The 21,439-nt window shown below is 55.4% G+C and overlaps 1 protein-coding gene across 1 annotated transcript in view; it reads right to left on the bottom strand.

Moving 5' to 3' along the window:
- Positions 1-4,867: 4,867 nt before the first annotated feature.
- TRIM3 (tripartite motif containing 3) overlaps positions 4,868-21,439 on the bottom strand; it is a 34,474-nt gene continuing 17,902 nt past the window's right edge. The window contains 6 exon segments of the mRNA XM_078851851.1: positions 4,868-6,609; positions 12,928-13,068; positions 14,408-14,478; positions 15,590-15,758; positions 16,944-17,111; positions 17,197-17,300. Coding sequence (XP_078707977.1) covers positions 6,457-6,609; positions 12,928-13,068; positions 14,408-14,478; positions 15,590-15,758; positions 16,944-17,111; positions 17,197-17,300 — 806 coding nt within the window. The 3' untranslated portion in view covers positions 4,868-6,456.

Genomic DNA, 21,439 nt, shown 5'->3' with positions numbered 1-21,439 from the left:
TGATTTGGCCTTCCTGATTTCACTCCTACATGCCCGAGCAATATTTTTATACTCCTCCCCGATCCTTTGTCCAGTCTTCCACTTCTTGTAAGCTGTTTTGTGTTTAAGATCACCCTCCTGGTGAAATAGTGTTTCCTAATATCCAACCTAGACCTCCCCCACTGCAACTTGAGACCATGACTCCTCGTTCTGTCTTCTGCTACCACTGAGAACAGCTGAGTTCCATCCTCTTTGGAACGCCCCCCCCCTTCAGGTAGTTGAAAGCAGCTAACAAATCCCCCCTCATTCTTCTCTTCTGCAGGCTAAACAATCCCAGTTCCCTCAGCCTCTCCTCATAAGTCATGTGCCCCAGCCCCCTGATCATTTTCATTGCCCTCCGCTGGACTCTCTCCAATTTGTCCACATCCTTTCCGTAGTGTGGGGCCCAAAACTGGACGCAATACTCCAGGTGTGGCTTCACCAGTGCCAAATAGAGGGGAACGATCACGTCCCTCGATCTGCTGGCAATGCCCCTACTAATGCAGCCCAATATGCCGTTAGCCTTCTTGGCAACAAGGGCGCAGTGGTGACACATATCCAGCTTCTCATCCACTGTAAACCCCAGGTCCTGTTCTGCAGAACTGCCTCTTAGCCAGTCGGTCCCCAGCCTATAGCAGTCCCTGGGATTCTTCCTTCCTAAGTGCACTTGTCGTTGTTGAGGGCAGAGATAGGGTCCAGAGTGACCTAGATAAATTGGCGGATTGGGCCAAAAGAACTCGTATCTCCCCACCCCCACCCCCGAAAGTGTAGTGTCATCCACAAGCTTGCTGAGGGTGCAATTCATCCCATCATCCAGATCATTAAATGGGAGAAAGAATTAAACAGAAATCTGTGACAAGTAACTGGGGACTGTAACAGCACTTCCTTAGCTGCTCCAAAAGCCACCATCCCACCCCGGAGAAAGAAGGCCGTAGTGGTTAAAACTAACCTGGCTTAGAGGAGAAGTCAGCTACAAACGCCGCATCTAACAAATGGAGGAAAGGGAGAGTTGATAGCAAAACTGTAACCCAGGAATCAGGAATTGTAGAAAATCGATAAGGGACAAAAGTAGAAACTTGTGGTCAGCAAATTTAAGGACATGAAGTTTTAAAAAGAATATTAAGAAAAGGAATCCTACCAGTGGTATTGGTGTATTATGAGACAGAACTGATACATTTGATCAATAATAATGCAGAAAAGGAAAAAGTGGTCAATAAATATTTGTATCCTGTATTTTGGGGAAAAAACATCCTGTCATCCTATCAAACAGTGAGGCTGGCACTTGTTCCATTCTACCAGTATCACTGGAGGATGTTAAACAGCAGCTACTAAAATTAGACATTTATAAATCAGAAGATCCAGGTAACTTGTGTCCAAGAGTTTTAAAAGAGCTGGCTGAGGAGCTCACTGGACTGTTAATGTTGGTTTTCAGTAAGTCTGGGGATGTTCCAGAAGAATGGAAGACAGCTAATGTTGTGCCAATATTTAAAAGGGCAAACGGGATGGCCTGAAGTAGTCTGTCACTCTGATATCAATCCTGGGCAGATGGGGGAGACCGTTTTGCAGAATACGCCACTCTGCCCCCATACGCCACAGCCATGCCAATGCCGCGCCGGCTACGCCACACCCGGAGGTCCAGGCATGGCCGGGGTTCCCTCCACATGGGAGAGGTGCCTTCCTCCCAGCTGGGTGCCTTCCAGCAACCACCTGCACCCTGCGGCGTTGCAGACGAACACGTAACAAGGGCTGCACGAAGGCCACCTAGGGAGGAAGCACCCATGGGCAGCGCCAGCAATGTTTCACAGCAGTATGGAGCCAGCTGCCAGGGCTGTGCACTGCCGAAGGTCCATTGCTGGCTGGACGAGCCCCGGACAGTTCCAGGCATCGCCTTTCCAGGCTCCCATGAGAGGCCAAACAATCCTCCATGTCCCCATGTCGTGGGTCAGCCCCAGTCCAGGTGCAGCAGGCCCTGGCCCTCCAGGCCCACCTCTGCCCCAGGTGCCAGCCCAGGCCTTGGGGATCAGCAGCAAGGGCCTGTTTGTTCTGTGCCGATTCCCTGGGCTGCTTCCTGCCTTTGCCCAGCTGCAGACATTGGTCGGAGAGCCGTGCTTGCCTGTCTCCTCCCGCCCGAGCTGCCAGCTCAGCATCTGCTCAGTTCACTGCGGTGGGTGGGTGTTCTCAGGGGGCTCTGACCCGTGCTCGAGAGGTTACCGAGCCCTCCATTAACCCTTCCTGGCTGCCATCACAGCTGTACGGGCCAAGGCCAAGCCACGAGCCAGAGCCCACCTGGTGGCCCAGGATGGATTTCCCACCCCTGGGAGCCGAGTAGGCACAGACTTGGCTGCACTGGCTGGGAAAATGCTCCCATCCGTCTCGACTGCGTGTCCCTGAACCATCCTGGGCCGGGGCTGCTACAGACAAGGGGGGGTCGCGCTAACACATCTATCGGGCTGCACACAGACCACATGCCCAGAGTGCAGCCTGGCTGGGGTTTGCACGGCAGCCATGGCGCGGGGGGTGGGGGGGATCCTGCTGACACCTGGGTTCAGAGCAGACTGAGCCCAGGCTGCCTGTCGTGCCCGGCGCAGATGTCAGAGATTTGCAGACACATGGCGACGGCTAACTGAAGCCAGCGGGCGGCTCCGGGGTCCCGGGTGGCCCCACATCCCACACACAAGGGCCGTGCACATTGCTGGGGGAACCTGGGGTGCAACCAGCAGGGGGGTCACATGTGGTCACACGTGGGGTCGTAGGAGGGCGTCACCCCAGAGGAACAGGCGACAGGGTGGCCAGAGCCCAGAAGGCGGGCGAGAGGGGTCCCCGAGTCAGTCTCAGGCAGGCACCGGCCCCCGGGCACCAGGGCACAGCAGGGCCACAGGAACTGGCCTGGTTCTCCTGGCATCCGAGGTGCTGCTTGGGTGAGAGACCCGCACGTCCAACGCCCGTGCAGGGCACCAAGCGCTCGGTCTCCACTGCTCGCTCTAGCTCCGCTCGGGCCCAAGCACTGCGCTCTCCTGCGCCTGGCTCCCCCTGCCGAGGCCAGGGCTCCCCCAGGCAGCACCTCCCAGCCCTGGGAGCAGCACCGGCCACGGGACCGTCCCACAGCGCTGGGGCGGGCACGGTGCCATCTCAGGGGGTGGGGAGACGCGGGCAGTCGTGCGCTAGAAATGCTGTGACCCCGTTCCCCGGCTGCGGGGGGAGGAGCCGCACCGCTTGGCCACAGCGTCACCGAGCACGTAGGAGCGAGCCCTGCCCCGGCCTCCCTCGGGACCCTCTGGCTAAGTGCCAGGCTCAGCCGCGGCCTCCACGTCGCCCCAGGCAGCCAGCGGACGAGGGGAGGCCTGAGGCTTTGCTGGGGGAGCCGGGCCGAGCTCCCAGCACTGATGCCCGGGGAGGGGGGGGGGCACGGGCACTAAGGCGTTCCCTCCCCAGTGCTCACACCAAGGCCGCGTGGGGGGGGGGGGGCGGACCTTGCTGATTTACACCCAACCCCCAGGAGGGCAGGTGCTGCGTGGACACTGTGCCCTTTGTCACCGGGCACCCCATCCGCTGGGCCCCTGCTGCGCCCGGCTCACCTCAGCCCCTTCGGGGCAGCGGAGGGCTGGGGCGGGGGCTTGCTGGGGGCGGGGGCTCCCCTGCCTGGGGCACAGCCCATGAGGGAGACAGGAACCTGGCATCATGCTGCTGTGGCCCTAACGCTGGCCCCCACCCAGGCCTCGGGGCTGGTGCCCGGCTCTGAGAGCCCACCCCCTGCCCCGCCCCAGCAAGAGGCGCCCCTTCTCCCCAGCCACCCGTAGGCCCAGCAGCCGCATCACACAGCCCGTACCCTTGTCATGGGCGCCCGGGGGCGTGAAAGGGGCAGTTTGCCCCCCAAAGCTAAGCAGCACTGTGACCCGGTGAGCGAGGCCCCCAGAGCCTCACCGTTATCTGCCCTGCCAGGAGCTGGAGCCAGCCCCAGCCCCGGGACAGGGCCCGAGCAGCTGGTGGGTCCGAGCAAGGGCCAAGCATGGGAGCTCAGCCCCTGCGGTTTGCTTGTCTCCCAGGTGCCCTCTGCTGCCCACACGGCTTGTAGGTGGTGCCAGGCTACAGCCCCAGTTAGGGGGGCTGCACACGGGGGGACCCCAGGGATCCCCAAGGCAGGAAAGCCCCGTGAGGCTTGCACAAGCAGCAAGGGGCTGAGCAGCACCCCACCCTGAGGCCCTGCCAGTCACTTCTTGCCATGCCCACCGCTCTCTACCCCACATCTGTCTCGTGGCTCCACCGCAGAACAGGGGGGCGGGGGCATGGCTCTGCGTGTGGCCGGGGGGGGGAGGATTAGGCAGGGCCAGGGGTGGGGCAGGGCAGGGCTGGCGGAGGGCCAGGTGCAGGGATGGAGTACGACAGGCCAGGGCGAGAACCAAGAGTCCAGCCTGTAGCGGGGCAGCCAGCACCCGTCACTGGTTCCCTCCAGGCCAGGGGACGGGCACTAGCCAGGGAAAGCAGGGGAGGAGGCTGCCCCCGATACACCCCGTATCCCCAGCAGCTGGGTCAGTCTGGGTTACAGCACCCACAGATCCACCGTTCCACCAAGCGCTAGCAGATGCCCGGGGGGGCACCCCCTCCCACCCCACTCACTGACCCAGGGCCCCCTGACAGAGGCCCTTGGCTGCCCCTCGGCACCGCCCTCCGTGTGAGCCTGGCAATGCTGCAGCCCTGCGGGCCCCTACACCCCAGGGCCCCACTCAGCCCTCTGTCCCCGCACCCTCCACAGCGCTGCACCCCCTGCCAAGCCCCCACTCATGGCAGCCCAGCGATCCTGGTGCCACGGGGAGGTTGGGCCTGCCTCCCCCGACAGGGACAGGGCCCAGCATACTTTCAGAATACTTTATTTTGTACATATGGTTCATTAGCATACGGCAGTCCCACCCCCACTTGCACCCATGTGTGGAGGGTGCTGGCTGTAACCCTGGGACTGCGGGGCTGAAAGCTGGGGGGGGAAGCTTAGATTCGTGGCTCCTGGGCATGAGGGTAGCATTACCCTGGGGGCAGGAGGGGCAGGATCTGGCTCCTGGGGGGTTCATAGCGGCGATGGCTGTGGGGCTCCCTAGGCACGGGGGTGCAGCCAGGATTGGGGGCTCCCCTGGAGACTAGCCCCCAGCATGGAGGGGGAACTGGGCTGGACACCCTCCCACCCGTGGGGTCTGCGGGGGGGGGAGGGACTTGCCGGGACCTGGCAGTGCCATGATGGGCAGGCCTAGGGCATGCATCCCTGGAATAACACAGAGTGAGACGCACCCACAGCCAGGGCCTGGCAGAGGCCAGGGCACGCCCCGCTGCCCAGACCCACGCCAGGCCGCTGCTCTGGGGCCTGCAGGTCCCACGACCCCTCCCTGCCCCCAGTGCTGGGTTCGGCAACCCCATCCCTGAACCCAGCCACAGAAATAAAGTGCAGATCAACCCTAGTGAGAAGGGAGACACAGGGAGGGAGAGAGGGGAACGTGGGGGAGGGGTTACTGGAGGGCAGATCGGGGTGGGCTGGGGGAGGCCACAGTGGGAAGGCAGCTGGGGGTTGCTGGTGGGGTGCATAGCTGGGAGACACCGGAGAGGTGAGAGGTGCCAGGGAGCACAACGGGCTTTGCTGGCGGCACATGGGGGCAGCAGGTTGGCATTGCAGGGGGCACAGCAGGGCAGGGGGTGGGCATTGCTGGCGGGCACCAGGGGGCTGGGCAGGTGTTGCTGGTGGGCACAGGGGGCAGGCACTGCTGGGTGGCACCAGAGGCAGCGGGCAGGCGGTGAGGGGTTGCACTGGGGGGTGGGCGTTGCTGCGGGCACTGCTGGGTTGCACTGGGGGGCGGTGGTGCTAGGTTTTACAAGGGAGTGGGCGGTGCTGCAGGCATTGGGGGGCGGGCGGTGGTGCTACATTGGGGGGTGGGCGGTGCTGGGTTGTACAGGGGAGTGGGGGGTCCGGGTGCTGGACTGCACTGGGGTGCAGGCAATGCTGGGGGCTCAGAGGTGGGAGTTGCTGGTGGGTACGGGGGCGGTGATAGGCAGGAGATGCTGCACCCCAGAGAGAAGGAACAACAGCCCCAGCTCCTGTATTCCCATTGACCGTCTGGCCCGGATGGCTGGGGTGAGGGGCAGCCCCCCAACAAACACCAAAGGGCCCAGGTGTGGGGGAAGGGAAGACAGCCCCTAACCTTCACCGCAACCAGGGGGACCTGCTGGGCCGCCCCTCTCCGCGGGCCAGTCTCCCTGCTGTGGGGCACAGGCCGGCAGGCTCAAGGGTGGGTCCCCCCTCGCCGGGCTCTTGCACTGCAGCTTGGGGGGCCCAGGGCTCCTGCAAGCCCCCCCAGTGGGGCTGGGCACTCAGCACAAGCCTGCAGGTGGGGGAGCAGCCCCTCGGTCTCTAGTCCAGGCAGTGGGGCAGGTGCAGGCTGGGGCCCACCCGGTGCCCCTCAGCTACTGCAGGTAGCGATAGGCCTTGAAACAGTGGTTGCCCGAGTCGGCCACCACCACGTGTCCGTCCGAGGTGAGCGCCAGGCCCTGCGGCCCATACAGCGGGTCGGCCAGCGTGTTGATGTAGGACAGGAAGGAGCCTGAGCTGTCGAAGACCTGCCGAGAGAGGGGACTGTGACAAACCTGAGGGACGGTCTCAGACTGAGGCGGTTCTGGAACAAACTGATGAATTTAAACAGCAATAAGTCACCAGGAGCAGGTGGTCACCCAAGAGTTCTGAAGGAACTGTGAAATTGCAGAACTACTCTGTAACCTATCGCTTACATCAGCTTCTGTCCCAGATGGCTGGAGGATAGCTAATGTGACACCAATTTTTAAAAAGGGCTCCAGAGGAGACCCTGGCAACTACAGGCCAATAAGCCTGACTTCAGTACCGGGCAAACTGGTTGAAACTAAAGAAAAGAACAAAATTGTCGGACACAGAGATGAACGTAATTTGTTGGGAAATAGTCAACATGGTTTTTGTAAAGGGAAATCCTGCCTCACTAATCTACTAGAATTGTTTGAGGGGATCAACAAGCACGCGGATAAGGGTGATCCAGTGGATACAGTGTGTTTAGATTTTCAGAAAGCCTTTGACAAGGTCCCTCACCAAAGGCTCTTAAGCAAAGTAAGCTGTCATGGGATAAGGGGAAAGGTCCTCTCATGAATTGGTAACTGGTTAAAAGACAGGAAACAAAGGGTAGGAGTAAATGGTCGGTTTTCACAATGGAGAGAGGTGAATAGTGGTGTCCTCCAGGGGTCTGTATGGGGCCCAGTCCTATTCAATATATTCATAAATGATCTGGAAAAAGGGGTAAACAGTAGGGCTGTCAATTAATCGCAGCTTTAATCACACTGTTAAACAATAGAATTCCAATTGCAATTAATTAAATATTTTTGGATGTTTTTCTACGTTTTCAAATATATTGATTTCAATTACAGCACAGAATACAAAGTGTACAGTGCTCACTTTATATATATATATATTTTTTGTTACAAATACCTGCACTCTAAAAACAAAAGGAATTTTTCAATTCACCTCACAGAAGTACTGTAGTGCATTCTCTTTAGAGATGGTGTCCCTAGCCTCTGTTTGCCAGAAGCTGGGAATGGGCAACAGGAGATGGCTCACTTGATGATTCCCTATTCTGTTCATTCCCTCTGGGGCACCTGGCACTGGCCACTGTCAGAGACCATCGTGCTGACCCAGTCTGGTCGTTCTTATGCTCTTTATCATGAAAGTGCAACTTACAAATGTAGGGTTTTTTTGTTATATAACTGCACTCAAAAACAAAACAATGCAAAACTTTAGAGCCTACAAGTCTAATTAGGCTAACTTCTTGTTCAGCCAATCGCTAAGACAAACAAGTGCGTTCACTTTTGTGGGAGATAATGCTGCCCACTTCTTGTTTACAATGTCACCTGGAAGTGAGAACAGGCATTCACATGGGACTTTTGTAGATGGCATTGCAAGGTATTTACGTGCTAGATATTAAACATTTGTATGCCTCTTCATGCTTTGGCCACCATGTGATGTTATTGACATAATCTGTAACCATTTAGATCACGGTTGCAACCACTCTCATATATTTGCAGCAAATATTGTACAAAGGTTATCATATAAGGCGTCTAAGACAAGGTTATGTGTTGCTGGTTAGGATGATCCTGCCTGTTTGCACATATCATTTTGTATTTAAAGATATAAGTATTGGCTCTAGACTGTCTCTATTTCAAACTTCTGCTGTGCTTCTGGGTGACACCCCAGACATCAGCTCTGCCTAGCCTGCTGGATGGCCCATTAAGGACCATCAGTGACACAAGTGACCCATTGAGAGAAGGCAGACATGCCTTGGGACTCAGCAAGGCGTGCAGGGACCTGCCTAGGGACAAAACTCTGAGGTTTTTTCATGCCATGTGCTGGAATGATTGTCTTAGAAAGAAAGAAAGAAAGAAAGAAAGAAAGAAAGAAAGAAAGAAAGGCCACATGACAAGAGACTATAAAACCCTGCTGCAGCTCCTCTGTCTTGTTTTCAGTCCTTCTTGCCTCTGGAGGGACTTCGCTACGGAAGCTCTACACAAAGGACTGAATGACCCAGCCAGCTGGGGATGATCGACCAGCTGGGGATGTTCTCCAGAGACTTAATTTGAACCTGCCGTTTATTCCATCACTGCTACAAGCCTGAACCAAGAACTTTGACATTGCTGTGTGTCATTGATTCCATTTCACCAGTTCTAGCTCTCATCGCTCTCTTATTCCTTTTATGAATAAACCTTTAGATTTTAGATTAGAAAGGATTGGCAACAGCGTGATTTGTGGGTAAGATCTGATTTGTATATTGACCTGGGTCTGGGGCTTGGTCCTTTGGGATCGAGAGAACCTTTTTCCTTTTACTGGGGTATTGGTTTTCATAACCATTCGACCCCATAACGAGGGGCACTGGTGGGGATACTGGAGTGTCTGAGGGAATTGCTTGTGTGACTTACGTCTGACTTATGGGCAAAACCAAAGTCTTCTCTGTCTGGCTGGTTTGGTTTGCCTTGATGTGTATAGAAACCCTAGCCTTGGGCTGTAACTGCCCTGCTTGAAGCAATTTGTCCTGAATTGGCACTCTCAGCTGGGTCCCGCCAAAGCCAGCATGGTTACACACCATTCAAAAGACATGCTTCCATGCTGATGATGCTCGTTAAAAAAAATAATCCATTAATTAAATTTGTGACTGAACTCCTTGGGGGAGAATTGTATGTCTCCTGCTCTGTTTTACCTGGATTCTGCCATATATTTCATGTTATAGCAGTCTCAGATAATGACCCAGCACGTAGAATCATAGAAGATTAGGGTTGCAAGGGACCTCAGGAGGTCATCTAGTCCCACCCCCTGCTCAAAGCAGGACCAACCCCTAAATCATCCCAGCCAGGGCTTTGTCAAGCCGGGTCTTAAAAACCTCTAAGGATGGAGATTCCACCGCCTCCCTAGGTAATGCATTCCAGTGCTTTACCACCCACCTAGTGAAAAAGGTTTTCCTAATATCCAACCTAGACCGCCCCCACTGCAACTTGAGACCATTACACCTTGTTCTGTCATCTGCCATCACTTAGAACAGCCGAGCTCCGTTCTCTTTGGAACCCTCCATTCAGGTAGTTGAAGGCTGCTACCAAATCCCGCCTCACTCTTCTCCTCTGCTGACTAAATAACCCCAGTTCCCTCAGCCTCTCCTCATACGTCATATTCCCCAGCCCCCTAATAATTTTCGTTGCCCTCCACTGGACTCTCTTCAATTTGTCCACATCCTTTCTGTAGCAGGGGGCCCAAAACTGGACGCAATACTCCAGGGGTGGCCTCACCAATGCTGAATAGAGGGGAATAATCACTTCCCTTGATCTGCTGGCAGTGCTCCTACCAATATAGCCCAATATGCCGTTAGCCTTCTTGGCAACAAGGGCACACTGTTGACTCATATCCAGCTTCTCGTCCACTGTAATCCCCAGGTCCTTTTCTGCAAAACTGCTGTTTAGCCAGTCGATCCCCGGCCTGTAGCAGTGCATGGGATTCTTCCGTCCTAAGTGCAGGACTCTGCACTTGTCCTTGTTGAACCTCATCAGATTTCTTTTGGCCCAATCCTCCAATTGGTCTAGGTCACTCTGGACCCTATCCTTACCCTCCAGCGTATCTATCTCTCCCCCGAACTTAGTGTCATCCACAAACTTGCTGAGTGTGTAATCCATCCCATCCTCCAGATCATTAATAAAGATGTTGAACAAAACCGGCCCCAGGACCGACCCTTGGGGCACTCCACTTGATACCAGCTGCCAACTAGACATGGAGCCATTGATCACTACCCGTTGAGCCCAACGATCTAGCCAGCTTTCTATCCACCTTATAGTCCATTCATCCAGCCCATACTTTATTAACTTGCTGGCAAGAATACTGTGGGAGACCGTATCAAAAGCTTTGCTAAAGTCAAGATATATCACATCCACCACTTTTCCCATATCCACAGAGCCAGTTATCTCATCACAGAAGGCAATCAGGTTGGTCAGGCATGACTTGCCCTTGGTGAATCCATGCTGACTCTTCCTGATCACCTTCCGCTCCTCCAAGTGCTTCAAAATGGATTCCTTGAGGACCTGCTCCGTGATTTTTCAGGGACTTAGGTGAGGCTGACCAGTCTGTTCATTTTAAGAACACTTTCACTGCAGATTTGACAAAACGCAAAGAAGGTACCAATGTGCAATTTCTAAAGATAGCTACCGCACTCAACACAAGGTTTAAGAATCTGAAGCGCCTTCCAAAATCTGAGAGGGACGAGGTGTGGAGCAAACTTTCAAAAGCCTTAAAAAAGCAACACGCCGAGGAGAAAACTACAGAACCTGAACCACCAAAAAAGAAAATCAACCTTCTGCTGGTGGCATCTGACTCAGAGGATGAAAATGAACATGCGTCGGTCCGCTCTGCTTTGGATCGTTATTGAACAGAACCTGTCATCAGCAAGGACGCGTGTCCCCTGGAATGGTGGTTGAAGCATGAAGGGACATAAGAATCTTTAGCGCATCTGGCACGTAAATATCTTGCTACACCAGTTACAAAAGTCCCATGCGAATGCCTGTTCTCACTTCCAGGTGACACTGTAAACAAGAAGTGGGCAGCATTATCTCCCACAAAAGTGAACACTTTTGAGCGATTGGCTGAACAAGAAGTAGGACTGAGTGGATAGGCTCTAACGTTTTACATTGTTTTGTTTTTTAATGCAGTTATTTTTGTACATAATTCTACATGTGTAAGTTCAACTTTCAGGATAAAGAGATTGCGCTACAGTCCTTGTAATGGGGGAACTGAAAAATGCTATCATATTTTTTTTACAGTGGAAATATTTGTAATCAGAAATAAAGTGAGCACTGTGCACTTTGTATTCTGTGCTGTAACTGAAATCAATATATTTGAAAATGAAAAAAAAACATAAATATTTCAATAAATTGAATTCTATTATTGTTTAACAGTGTGATTAATCACAATTAATGTTTTTAATCGCTCGACAGCCGTAGTAACCAGTGATGTGGCAAAATTTGCAGATGATACAAAACTGCTCAAGATAGTTAAGTCCTAGGCAGACTGCGAAGAGCTACAAAAGGATCTCACAAAACTGGGTGACTGGGCAACAAACTGACAGACGAAATTCAATGTTGATAACTGAAAAATAATGCACATTGGAAAACATAATCCCCGCTATCCATATAAAATGATGGGGTCTAAATTAGCTGTTACCACTCAAGAAAGATCTTGGAGTCATTGTGGATAGTTCTCTGAAAACATCCACTCAGTGTGCAGCGGCAGTCAAAAAAGCTAACAGAATGCTGGGAATCATTAAGAAAGGGAGAGATAAGACGATAGAAAATATCAGATTGCCCCATCTAAATCCATGGTACGCCCACACCTTGAATACCGCGTGCAGATGTGGTCGCCATATCTCAAAAGTCAACAAAATTGATTAGGGGTCTGGATCCGTATGAGGAGAGATTAATAACACTGGGACTTTTCAGTTTGGAAAAGAGACGACTAAGGGGGGATATGATAGAGGTCTATAAACTCATGACTGGTGTGAAAACAGTAAATAAGGAAGCGTTATTTACTCCTCATAACACAAGAACTAGGCGTCACCAAATGAAATTAACAGGCAGCAGGTTTAAAAGAAACAAAAGGAAGTATTTCTTCACACAACGCACAGTTAACCTGTGGAACTCCTTGCCAGAGGATGTTGTGAAGGCCAAGACCATAATCAGGGTTCAAAAAAGAACTAGCTAAGTTCATGGGGGATAGGTCCATCAGTGGCTATTAGCCAGGATGGGCAGGGTTGGTGTCCCTCGCCTCTGTTTGCCAGAAGCTAGGAATGGGCGACAGGGGATGGATCACTTGATGATTACCTGTTCAGTTCATTCCCTCTGGGGCACCTGGCATAGGCCACTGTCGGAAGACAGGATACTGGGCTGGATGGACCTTTGGTATGACCCAGTCTGGCCGATCTTTTGTTCTTATGTACTGCAGAGCCGTAGCACCACCCCCCAACAGGGTCTCCTCACCCCCCGGAACAACCTAGGCCCCTGCCCTGCCCTGCACAGTGCCAGGCCTGTAGGGGGTCTGAGCCACATCCTGGATTGCTACCCACCAGTGCCAGTCACAAGCTGGGCAGCCCTGGGGACAGCCTCATGGACCAGGGGAATCCCCTCCTGCTCCACATGTCACAAGCCTACGGAACTCACTGCCACCAGATACAAAGGGGCCGGGCACTTAGAGTCAAGGAGGGATGGGGCATTTCTCTAATGTCAGAGAAGTGAATGCCAATGTGTGGGGGGAGGGGAGGAACTGCTGCATCGGGGCAGGACCACCAGCCTGGCAGGTTCCCAGTGCCCCCCATGCAAGTCCCGGCCCTCGTGCCCTACCTGGATCCGGCTGTTGCCCCAGTCGGCCACGATGATGTTGCCGTTGGAATCCACGGCCACGCCGGTGGGAGCGTTGAACTGCCCGTTCCCCTCCCCGTGTGAGCCAAACTTGAAGAGGAACTCACCATCGGCGCTGTACACCTGGGGGAAGGAGAGGGGCTTGTCACCCCGCCAGCCACCACAGGGAGCCCCCGACCCAGCGCTTGGCTGGCAGGGACCCAGCCGGCTGGGACTGTGCCAGCACAGAAGGGCTAAGAGCTGGAACCTGGAGGAGGCGTTGGCTCGATGGAGGGCCACCACGGGCCGGGGAGCACCGGAGCGCGGGAGCGGGGCAGGTGGAAGGTGTGAGCAGGCCAAGGGGCCGGCAGGGGCCAGGCTGGGGCCTGGGGACCGGCAGCGAGGGAAAGGTCAACTCGTTCCATGGCAGACGGGCTGGGTGGCGACCTCTTAACCGCTGCTGCTCTTGGCTCCCCAAGGTCGCCCCACGCTGGGGCCGGGACTGGTGAACCCTACACTGCCCTCAGCTGGGCGGGGGGCCCTCCGCAGGGACACGGCTCCCCAGGGCCCATTGTGGCAGGAGGCGCTGGGCAGAGCGCAGCCGGGACGCAGGTGGCTGGAGGCCAGGGGGTCAGTCTCTGGGGTGCTGAGGCAGTGTGTGCCGAGGAGAGCGGGATCCCGGGGGACTGGCCTGCAGAAGAGTTCCTCCCAGGGCCAATCCTGTGGCTAGGTGCCGGGGTGCGGGCAGGGCCAGGTGTGATGAAGTGGGGCTGTTCTTAATGTTTCCTCTGAATACTGTAGGGGTGCCTCAGTTTCCCCTAGGCATTTCTTAAATCTCTAGGGGGTGGAAATAAGGGGGTGTAATTGTTGCAGAGCAAAGGGCCAGGGTACATAAATGGCCGACACTCTGTCTCCTGGCAACTGATGGCCTGGGCTCTTGCCCCCTGCAAGGTGAGAACTAAAGGGTTGGAGAACAAAGGAATCAGGAGACCTCCTGGCCCGGGAAAGGGACAAAGCCCAGAGGAGGAGGGGCTGGAGAGAGTTTCAGTTGGGGGCAGGCTGGGGACGTGGAGTGAAGTGCAGATGGGGTTGTCTGGCTCACTGCCCCCCAAAATGGACTCGATTGAGGGGTCCTGTTCTCTGCACCTACAAGCTCTGGTTTAGACCATGTTCCTGTCGTCTAATAAACCTTCTGTTTTACTGGCTGGCTGAGAGTTACGTCTGACTGCGGAGTTGGGGGGCAGGACCCTCCGGCTTCCCCAGGACCCCACCTGGGTAGACTCGCTGTGGGAAGCGCACGGAGGGGCAGAGGAGGCTGAATGCTCCGAGGTCAGACCCAGGAAGGTGGAAGCCGGGTGAGCTGTGTGTCCTGCAGACAGTCTGCTCACAGAGAGGAGACTTCCTCAGAGTCCTGACTGGCTTCATAGGGAGCAGTTCCAGAGCATCGCCCGGGGACCCCGTGACACCAGGGCCCGACTCTCACCTTCACCGAGTGGTTGTGGAAGTCGGTCACTACGATCTCGTTCTTGTTGTTAACAGCGACGAAGTGGGGCCCTGGGAGGAGAGAAAGAAACCCCTGAACCTGCCTCAGCGCATGGGGCTGGGGCGGGCTCTGCTCGTCGGGGCAGGAGCCAGCTGGGGGCAGCTGGGGCAGGGGGAACCAGTGCCTGCCTCATGGCGGGGCAGGTCTGTCACCCCATCAAATGCCCGCTCTCCTGGGGATGGGGCAGGGAGGGCACAAGCCAGGGGCAGTGGAAGGGCCCAGGCCAGGCCCTGGAGGTTAGTGCACAGTGAATGCTGTAAGGGTTCAGGAGCAGCTGGTCAGCCTGGGCACTGGGGTGGGTGTGTGAGAAAGGGCAGTTAGTGACCACAGCAGCTGCCAGACCCATTAGAGAGGGAGAGACTTCAGCAGGAAACACCAGCCCTGCAGGGCATCATGGCCATTCACAGAGGACAAGTGCTGAGAAAGGAGAGAAAAGAACCCAGGAGTCCTGACTCCCGGCCTGCCCCGCCCCAACCCACCAGACCTCACTCCCCTCCGAGGTGGGAGAGAACCCAGGAGTCCTGGCTCCCAGCCCCTCTTGCTCTAACCCACCAGACCCCACTCCCCTCCCAGCCGGGATAGAACCCAGGAGTCCTGGCTCCCAGCCCCTCTTGCTCTAACCCACCAGACCCCACTCCCCTCCCAGCCGGAAGAGAACCCAGGAGTCCTGGCTCCCAGCCCCTCTTGCTCTAACCCACCAGACCCCACTCCCCTCCCAGCCGGGAGAGAACCCAGGAGTCCTGGCTCCCAGCCCCTCTTGCTCTAACCCACCAGACCCCAGTCCCCTCCCAGACAGGAGAGAACCCAGGAGTCCTGGCTCCCAGCCCCTCTTGCTCTAACCCACCAGACCCCACTCCCCTTCCAGCCGGGATAGAACCCAGGAGTCCTGGCCCCCAGACCCCCCTGCCCTAACCACTATCCCCCACTCCCTTCCCAGACAGGAGAGAACCCAGGAGTCCTGGCCCCCAGTCTCGCACTCAGGCCACAAGTGTGCGCTGCCTGTCCAAGCGCCCGGTAGCCCAGCGGAGTGAAGGTCACCAAACTCACCAGGCTGGCCCAGCAGGAAGCCAAAGGCATGCAGTAGTAAGGACCTGCCGGTCGCGGTATTACCATCGAGGGTACCTGCAAACTGCCGCTCCGCCGTGCCGCGGCTGCCGAACTTGGTCACCAGCTTCCCGTTGGACTGGAAGATGAAGACGCAGCAGGCCTTGTTGTCCACCACGATGATGTGGCCATTGCGGTCCACGGCCACACCCTTGGGGCCCATCAGCCGCCCAGCCCCGATCTTCGTCTGCAGCGGCAGGGAGCGGGACATTGGATCACATGGCCTGGGGACTGGAACCTGTACGAGCCCTGCCTCACTCCCTCCACCCACCCCCGCGTCTGGAATGGGAACAGCCTCCAGCCCTCAGGGCTGGCATGTCCCCAATAACCTGTCCCTGAGGAAGGGCCCCCAGGCTGGGGGGTTAGACCCTGCTATTCAGCCCCCTCTGGTGTTGTTCTGCAGACTCGTTATGGGGCACAAGAACAGCCAGACTGGGTCAGACCAAAGGTCCCCCTAGTCCAGTATCCTGTCTGCTGACAGTGGCCAATGCCAGGTGCCCCAGAGGGAATGAACAGAACAGGAAATCATCAAGTGATCCCCCGTCGCTCATCCCCAGCTTCTGGCAAACAGAGGCGAGGGACACCATCCCTGCCCATCCTGGCTGACAGCCATTGATGGACCTATCTTCCATGAGCTTATCTAGTTCTTTTTTGAACCCTGTTATAGTCTTGGCCTTCACAACATCCTCTGGCAAGGAGTTCCACAGGTTGACAGTGTGTGGTGCGAAAAAACCATGTTGACTCTTCCCCAACAAATTATGTTCATCTATCTTTCTGACAATTCTGTTCTTTACGATAGTTTCAACCAGTTTGCCTGCTACTGAAGTGAGGCTTACCAGCCTGTAATTGCCGGGATCACCTCTGGAGACCTTTTTAAAAATTGGTGTCACATTAGCTATCCTCCAGCCATCTGGGACAGAAGCTGATTTAAGCAATAGGTTACCTACCACAGTTAGTCGTCCTGCAATTTCACATTTGAGTTCCTTCAGAACTCTTGGGTGAATCCCATCGGGTCCTGGTGACTTATTACTGTTTAGTTTAACAATTTGTTCCCAAACCTCCTCTAACGATACCTCAATCTGGGACAGTTCTGCAGATTTGTCATCCTGCTCAGTTCCTGGCTCAGGGGACCTAGTGGCAGAGAGTTCCACAGGCCCGTTGTGAAGTGGATTTAGAAGTGTTTCATTTGCCCCAGTATACATTTGCTAACTGTCAGGGTCTCCCCTTCATTCCAGGGGGAAGGAGACACCCAAACCCACCTTCTCTGCCCCAGGCAGGTCTTTCTCTCCCTTGATCCCATCCCCTCTGGGCACTCACCAGTCCATCTGGTCATTCTCTGCCCTTCCCCCAACCCCCTGCCCTGCCCTCTCACCTTGAACTTGCCCTCGGGGGAGAAGATGCTGACCCAGCGGTTGTCGTAGTCAGCTATGATGATGTCCCCATTCATGTCAACCGTGACACCGGTGGGGCGCTGCAGCTGCCCTGGGGAACGGCCCCGGACGCCGAAGCGCAGCCGGAACTGGCCCTCGTTGGAGAAGACCTGGCGGGAGCAGAGCAAGGCGGTTGGTGGGGTGAAGCTGGAAGGGAGAGAGAGGGGAGGGGGCTTGGAGCTGATGAGTCCCTACCTGCACACACTGGTTATTGCTGTCGGCCACCACGATGCGACCGGAGCTGGAGGTGGAGATGCCCTGCAGGTTGGTGAATTCCCCCTTCTCCCGGCCTCGGCTTCCTACAGGCAGAGCACAGGGTGAGGGGGCATCAGCCAGGGGAGCCAGGCAGGAGGGGCGTGGGGAGCAGGCACAGAATCACAGCAGTGTAGGACCGGAGGGACTTGAGAGGTCCCTTGCTGCAATGGGACCTCCCTTGCTGCAATGTAAGCCAATTGCTTCTTGTCCTGTCCTCAGAAGTTAAGAAAAACAATTTTTCTCCCTCCTCCTTGTAAGAGCCTTTTAGGCACTTGAAAACTGTGATCATGTCTCTCTCAGTCTTCTCTTCTCCAGACTAAACAAACCCAATTTTTTCAATCTTCCCTCACAGGTCATGTTTTCTAGACCTTCCATCATTTTTGTTGCTCTTCTCTGGACTTTCTCCAATTTGTCCACATCCTTCCTGAAATGTGTCACCCAGAACGGGACACAATACTCCAGTTGAGGCCTAATCAGCACGGAGTAAAGCGGAAGAATTACTTCTCGTGTCTTGCTTACAACACTCCTGCTAATACATCCTAGAATGATGTTTGCTTTTTTGCAACAGCATTACACTGTTGACTCATATTTAACTTGTGGTCCACTCTGACCCCCAGATCCGTTTCTGCAGTTCTCCTTCCTAGGCAGTCATTGCCCATTTTGTATGTGTGCAACTGATTGTTCCTTCCTAAGTGGGGTACTTTGCATTTGTCCTCATTGAATTTCATCCTATTTACTTCAGACCATTTCTCCAGGTTGTCCACAAACGTTTAAGTGCTCTCCCTATGCCAGTATCCAAATCATTAATGAAGATATCGAACGGCACCAGACCCAGGGCGGACTCCTGTGAGACCCCACTCGATATGCTGTCACATTCCCCAGGGTACAATCTTGATCTGTCCTTCCAGCTTGGAGCTCGGTTTTCCAAGCAGTCGCACACTCACCTTACAGGAGGTTTGTCTAGGCACACCTCCCTAGTTTGCTTATGAGAAGGCCATGAGCCTTATTAAAGCTGAGATATGTCACATCTCCCGCTTCCCCCCATCCACAAGGCTTGTTACCCTGTCGGAGAAGGAAATGAGGTTGGTGTGACACGATTTGTTCTTGACAAATCCATGCTAACTGTCACTTCTCACCTGATTCTCTTCTAGATGCTCAAAGACGGGCTGATTATTTGCTTCATTGCCACCGAGTGTCAGCTGTGATGCAGTGCTGAGCCGATCCGGCCTCCCTCGGGACCCTCTGGCTAAGTGCCGGGCTCAGCCGCGGCCTCCACGTCGCCCCAGGCAGCCAGCGGACGAGGGGAGGCCTGAGGCTTTGCTGGGTGAGCCGGGCCGAGCTCCCAGCACTGATGCCCGGGGGGGGGCATGGGCACTAAGGCGTTCCCTCCCCAGTGCTCACACCAAGGCCGCGTGGGGGGGGGGACACCTTGCTGATTTACACCCAGCCCCCAGGAGGGCAGGTGCTGCGTGGACACTGCGCCCTTTGTCGCCGGGCACCCCATCCGCTGGGCCCCTGCCGCACCAGCCTGTGCCCGGCTCACAATGGGGCAGGAGCTCAGACTAGCTCTGAGGACAGGCAAAGAGCAAGTTAAGAATGTAGACAGGTTAGCGGTCTTCCAGGCGGCAGGGCCTGATGAAACCCAGCCTAGAACACTCCAGGAGCTGGCTGAAGAGATCTCTGAGCCATTGGCCGTTAGCTTGGAGAACTTCTGGACGACCAGAGAGATCCCAGAAACTGGAAATGGTCAAGTATAGTTGTCAGGGATCCACAGGCCGGTGTCCTGGCCCAGCTCCGGGACAGGCCCTGGCAGTCCCCCTGCAGGCGTCAGCCCCCTCCGGGTCACACTTGCTGAGGTCAGCCCCTCGGCTCCCCCCTTCCCGGGACTGAACCTCGGAGCCTCCAGCCCCCACCGGGAGCTCCCTCAGCGAGTCTCCCTGGGTGGAACCCCGGTGGGAAACTTGTACCCCAAGAGAGCCGGGCACCCCCCTGCCTGACTCTGCAGTGACTCAGCCAGCGGGTAACAGCAGGGGGTGACTGGTTGTCTGGACCCAGCGCAGGGAGTCCTGGGTTAGCACCAGGAACGGAGAGTTACAGCCTGGGCCAGCCGGGTCGGATCAGAGCCCAGAGCCCTCCCAGCCCCTCTGTAATCCCCATCCACCAGCTTCTCCTTGTGCCACCCATGCTTATCACACACACACCCCCCCGACCCCTCCTCAACCCTCTGTCCTCCAGCTGGTCGCATCGGCTGTCTGCCTGTGGAGGGGGGCCCATCCCTGGGCATCAGTTGCTAGGTCCAGGCAGTTGTCTTCTGGGCCTCTCCATGGGACCAGGCCCCAGCCAGCCAGGCACAGTCAGATCTGGGTCTCTGCAAAGAGAAAATGCCCCTCCCCCGCAGCTAACCATGCAGCACATGGGGAAAGTGAGGCACGCCCTGTGTTCATCCAAAATATGAAAAATTCCCACTCCATCACTTCAGGATCTATCTATAAACAGGGACATAACCCAGGGAATTACAGACCAGTCAGCTTAATCTGAGCTCCTGCCCCATTCACACTGAGGCTGGCTGTGTTCGTCATCTGATAGCTGCTTACGTTTGACCATAAGAACGGTCACACTGGGTCAGACCAAAGGTCCATCTAGCCCAGTATCCTGTCTTCCGACAATGGCTAGTGCCGGGTGCCCCAGAGGGAATGAACAGAACAGAGAATCATCAAGTGATCCATCCCCTGTCATCCAGTCCGAGCTTCTGGCCATCAGAGGCTAGGGACACCATCCCTGTCCATTCTGGCTATTAGCCATTGATGGACCTGTCCTCCATTAACTTATCTAGGTCTTTTTCGAACCCTGTTATAATCTTGGCCTTCACAACATCCTCTGGCAAGGAGTTCCACAGGTTGACAGTGTGTCGTGTGAAAAAATACTTTCTTTTGTTTGTTTTAAACCTGCTGCCTGTTAATTTCATTTGGTGACCCCTAATTCTTGTGTTATGAGAAGGAGTAAACAACACTTCCTTATTTACTTTCTCCACCCAGTCATGATTTTATAGCCCTCGACCATATCCCCCCTTAGTCACCTCTTTTCCAAGCTGAAAAGTCCCAGTCTTATTAATCTCTCCTCATATGGAAGCTGTTCCACGCCCCTCATCATTAATGTTGCCTTTTTCTGAACCTTTTCCAATTCCAACATATCTTTTTTGAGATGGGGAAACCACACCTGCGCGCAGTATTCAAGATGTGGGCATACCATGGATCTATCTAGAGGCAATATGATATTTTCTCTCGTCTTATCTCTCCATTTCCTAATGATTCCCAACATTCTGTTTGCTTTTCTGACTGCCACTGCCCATTGAGTGGATGAAGTGAAAACTGAAACAAAACAGGTATTTAGCACTTCAGCCCTTGCTGTGTTTTCTGTTATTCTCTTTCCCTCTTCACTGAGTAACAGGCCTACCCTGTGCTTGGTCTTCCTCTTGCTTCTCATGTGTCTGTAAAACGTTTTCTTGTTACCCTCTATGTCCCTGGCTCATTTAATCTCATTTTGTGCCTTGTATGACAAAGTGAGAATGTTCTTTATGTCTTCTCTGAACACAGTGTGTGCCTCAGTTTCCCCATGTGTTACTCAAGTACTGAGGTGGTGGGACAGGGTGTGTTATCATTGCAGAGACCCCCAGAGGGCAGGTGTGGCTGCTGATGGGCTGCGGAGAACAGCGAACACTCGGCAGCCTGGCAACTGCTGACCAGGCCCCCTCCTCCGCAAGGAGCAGCCGGGGGTGTTGGTGCAGCTGGGGTGACCTGCTGGACCGGGGAAAGGGACAAAGGACGGAGGACGGCAATGGGCATGATGGGGGCCGGGCAGATGGAAGCGAGTCATTCTCCTGGTTGGGGACTCAGGGGCGAGGGCCCAGGGCTCTGCCCCCCACCAGATGGACTTTGCTGAGGGTCCCCGATCCCGGTGCTACCAAGCTCTGTTCTACGCTGGGTTCCCAACGATAATAACCCGTCTGTGCCACACGCGGGCTGGGAGTCACGGCTGGCTGCGGCGTGGGGGGCAGGGCCTTTTGGGGGTGAGGCTCCCCAGGGGTCCCGCCCAGGGGGACTCGCTGCGGGGAGCTCATGGGGTGACCAGGGGGCTGAACACTCCGAGGCCAGACTCAGGAGGCCCCAAAGCAGAGCAGGGTCCT

The sequence above is a fragment of the Lepidochelys kempii genome, chromosome 1, assembly GCF_965140285.1.
Source record: "Lepidochelys kempii isolate rLepKem1 chromosome 1, rLepKem1.hap1, whole genome shotgun sequence".
Classification (NCBI taxonomy): Eukaryota; Metazoa; Chordata; order Testudines; family Cheloniidae; genus Lepidochelys; species Lepidochelys kempii.
Note: the sequence above shows the minus strand (reverse complement) of the source record. Positions and strands in the feature narration are given on the sequence as shown.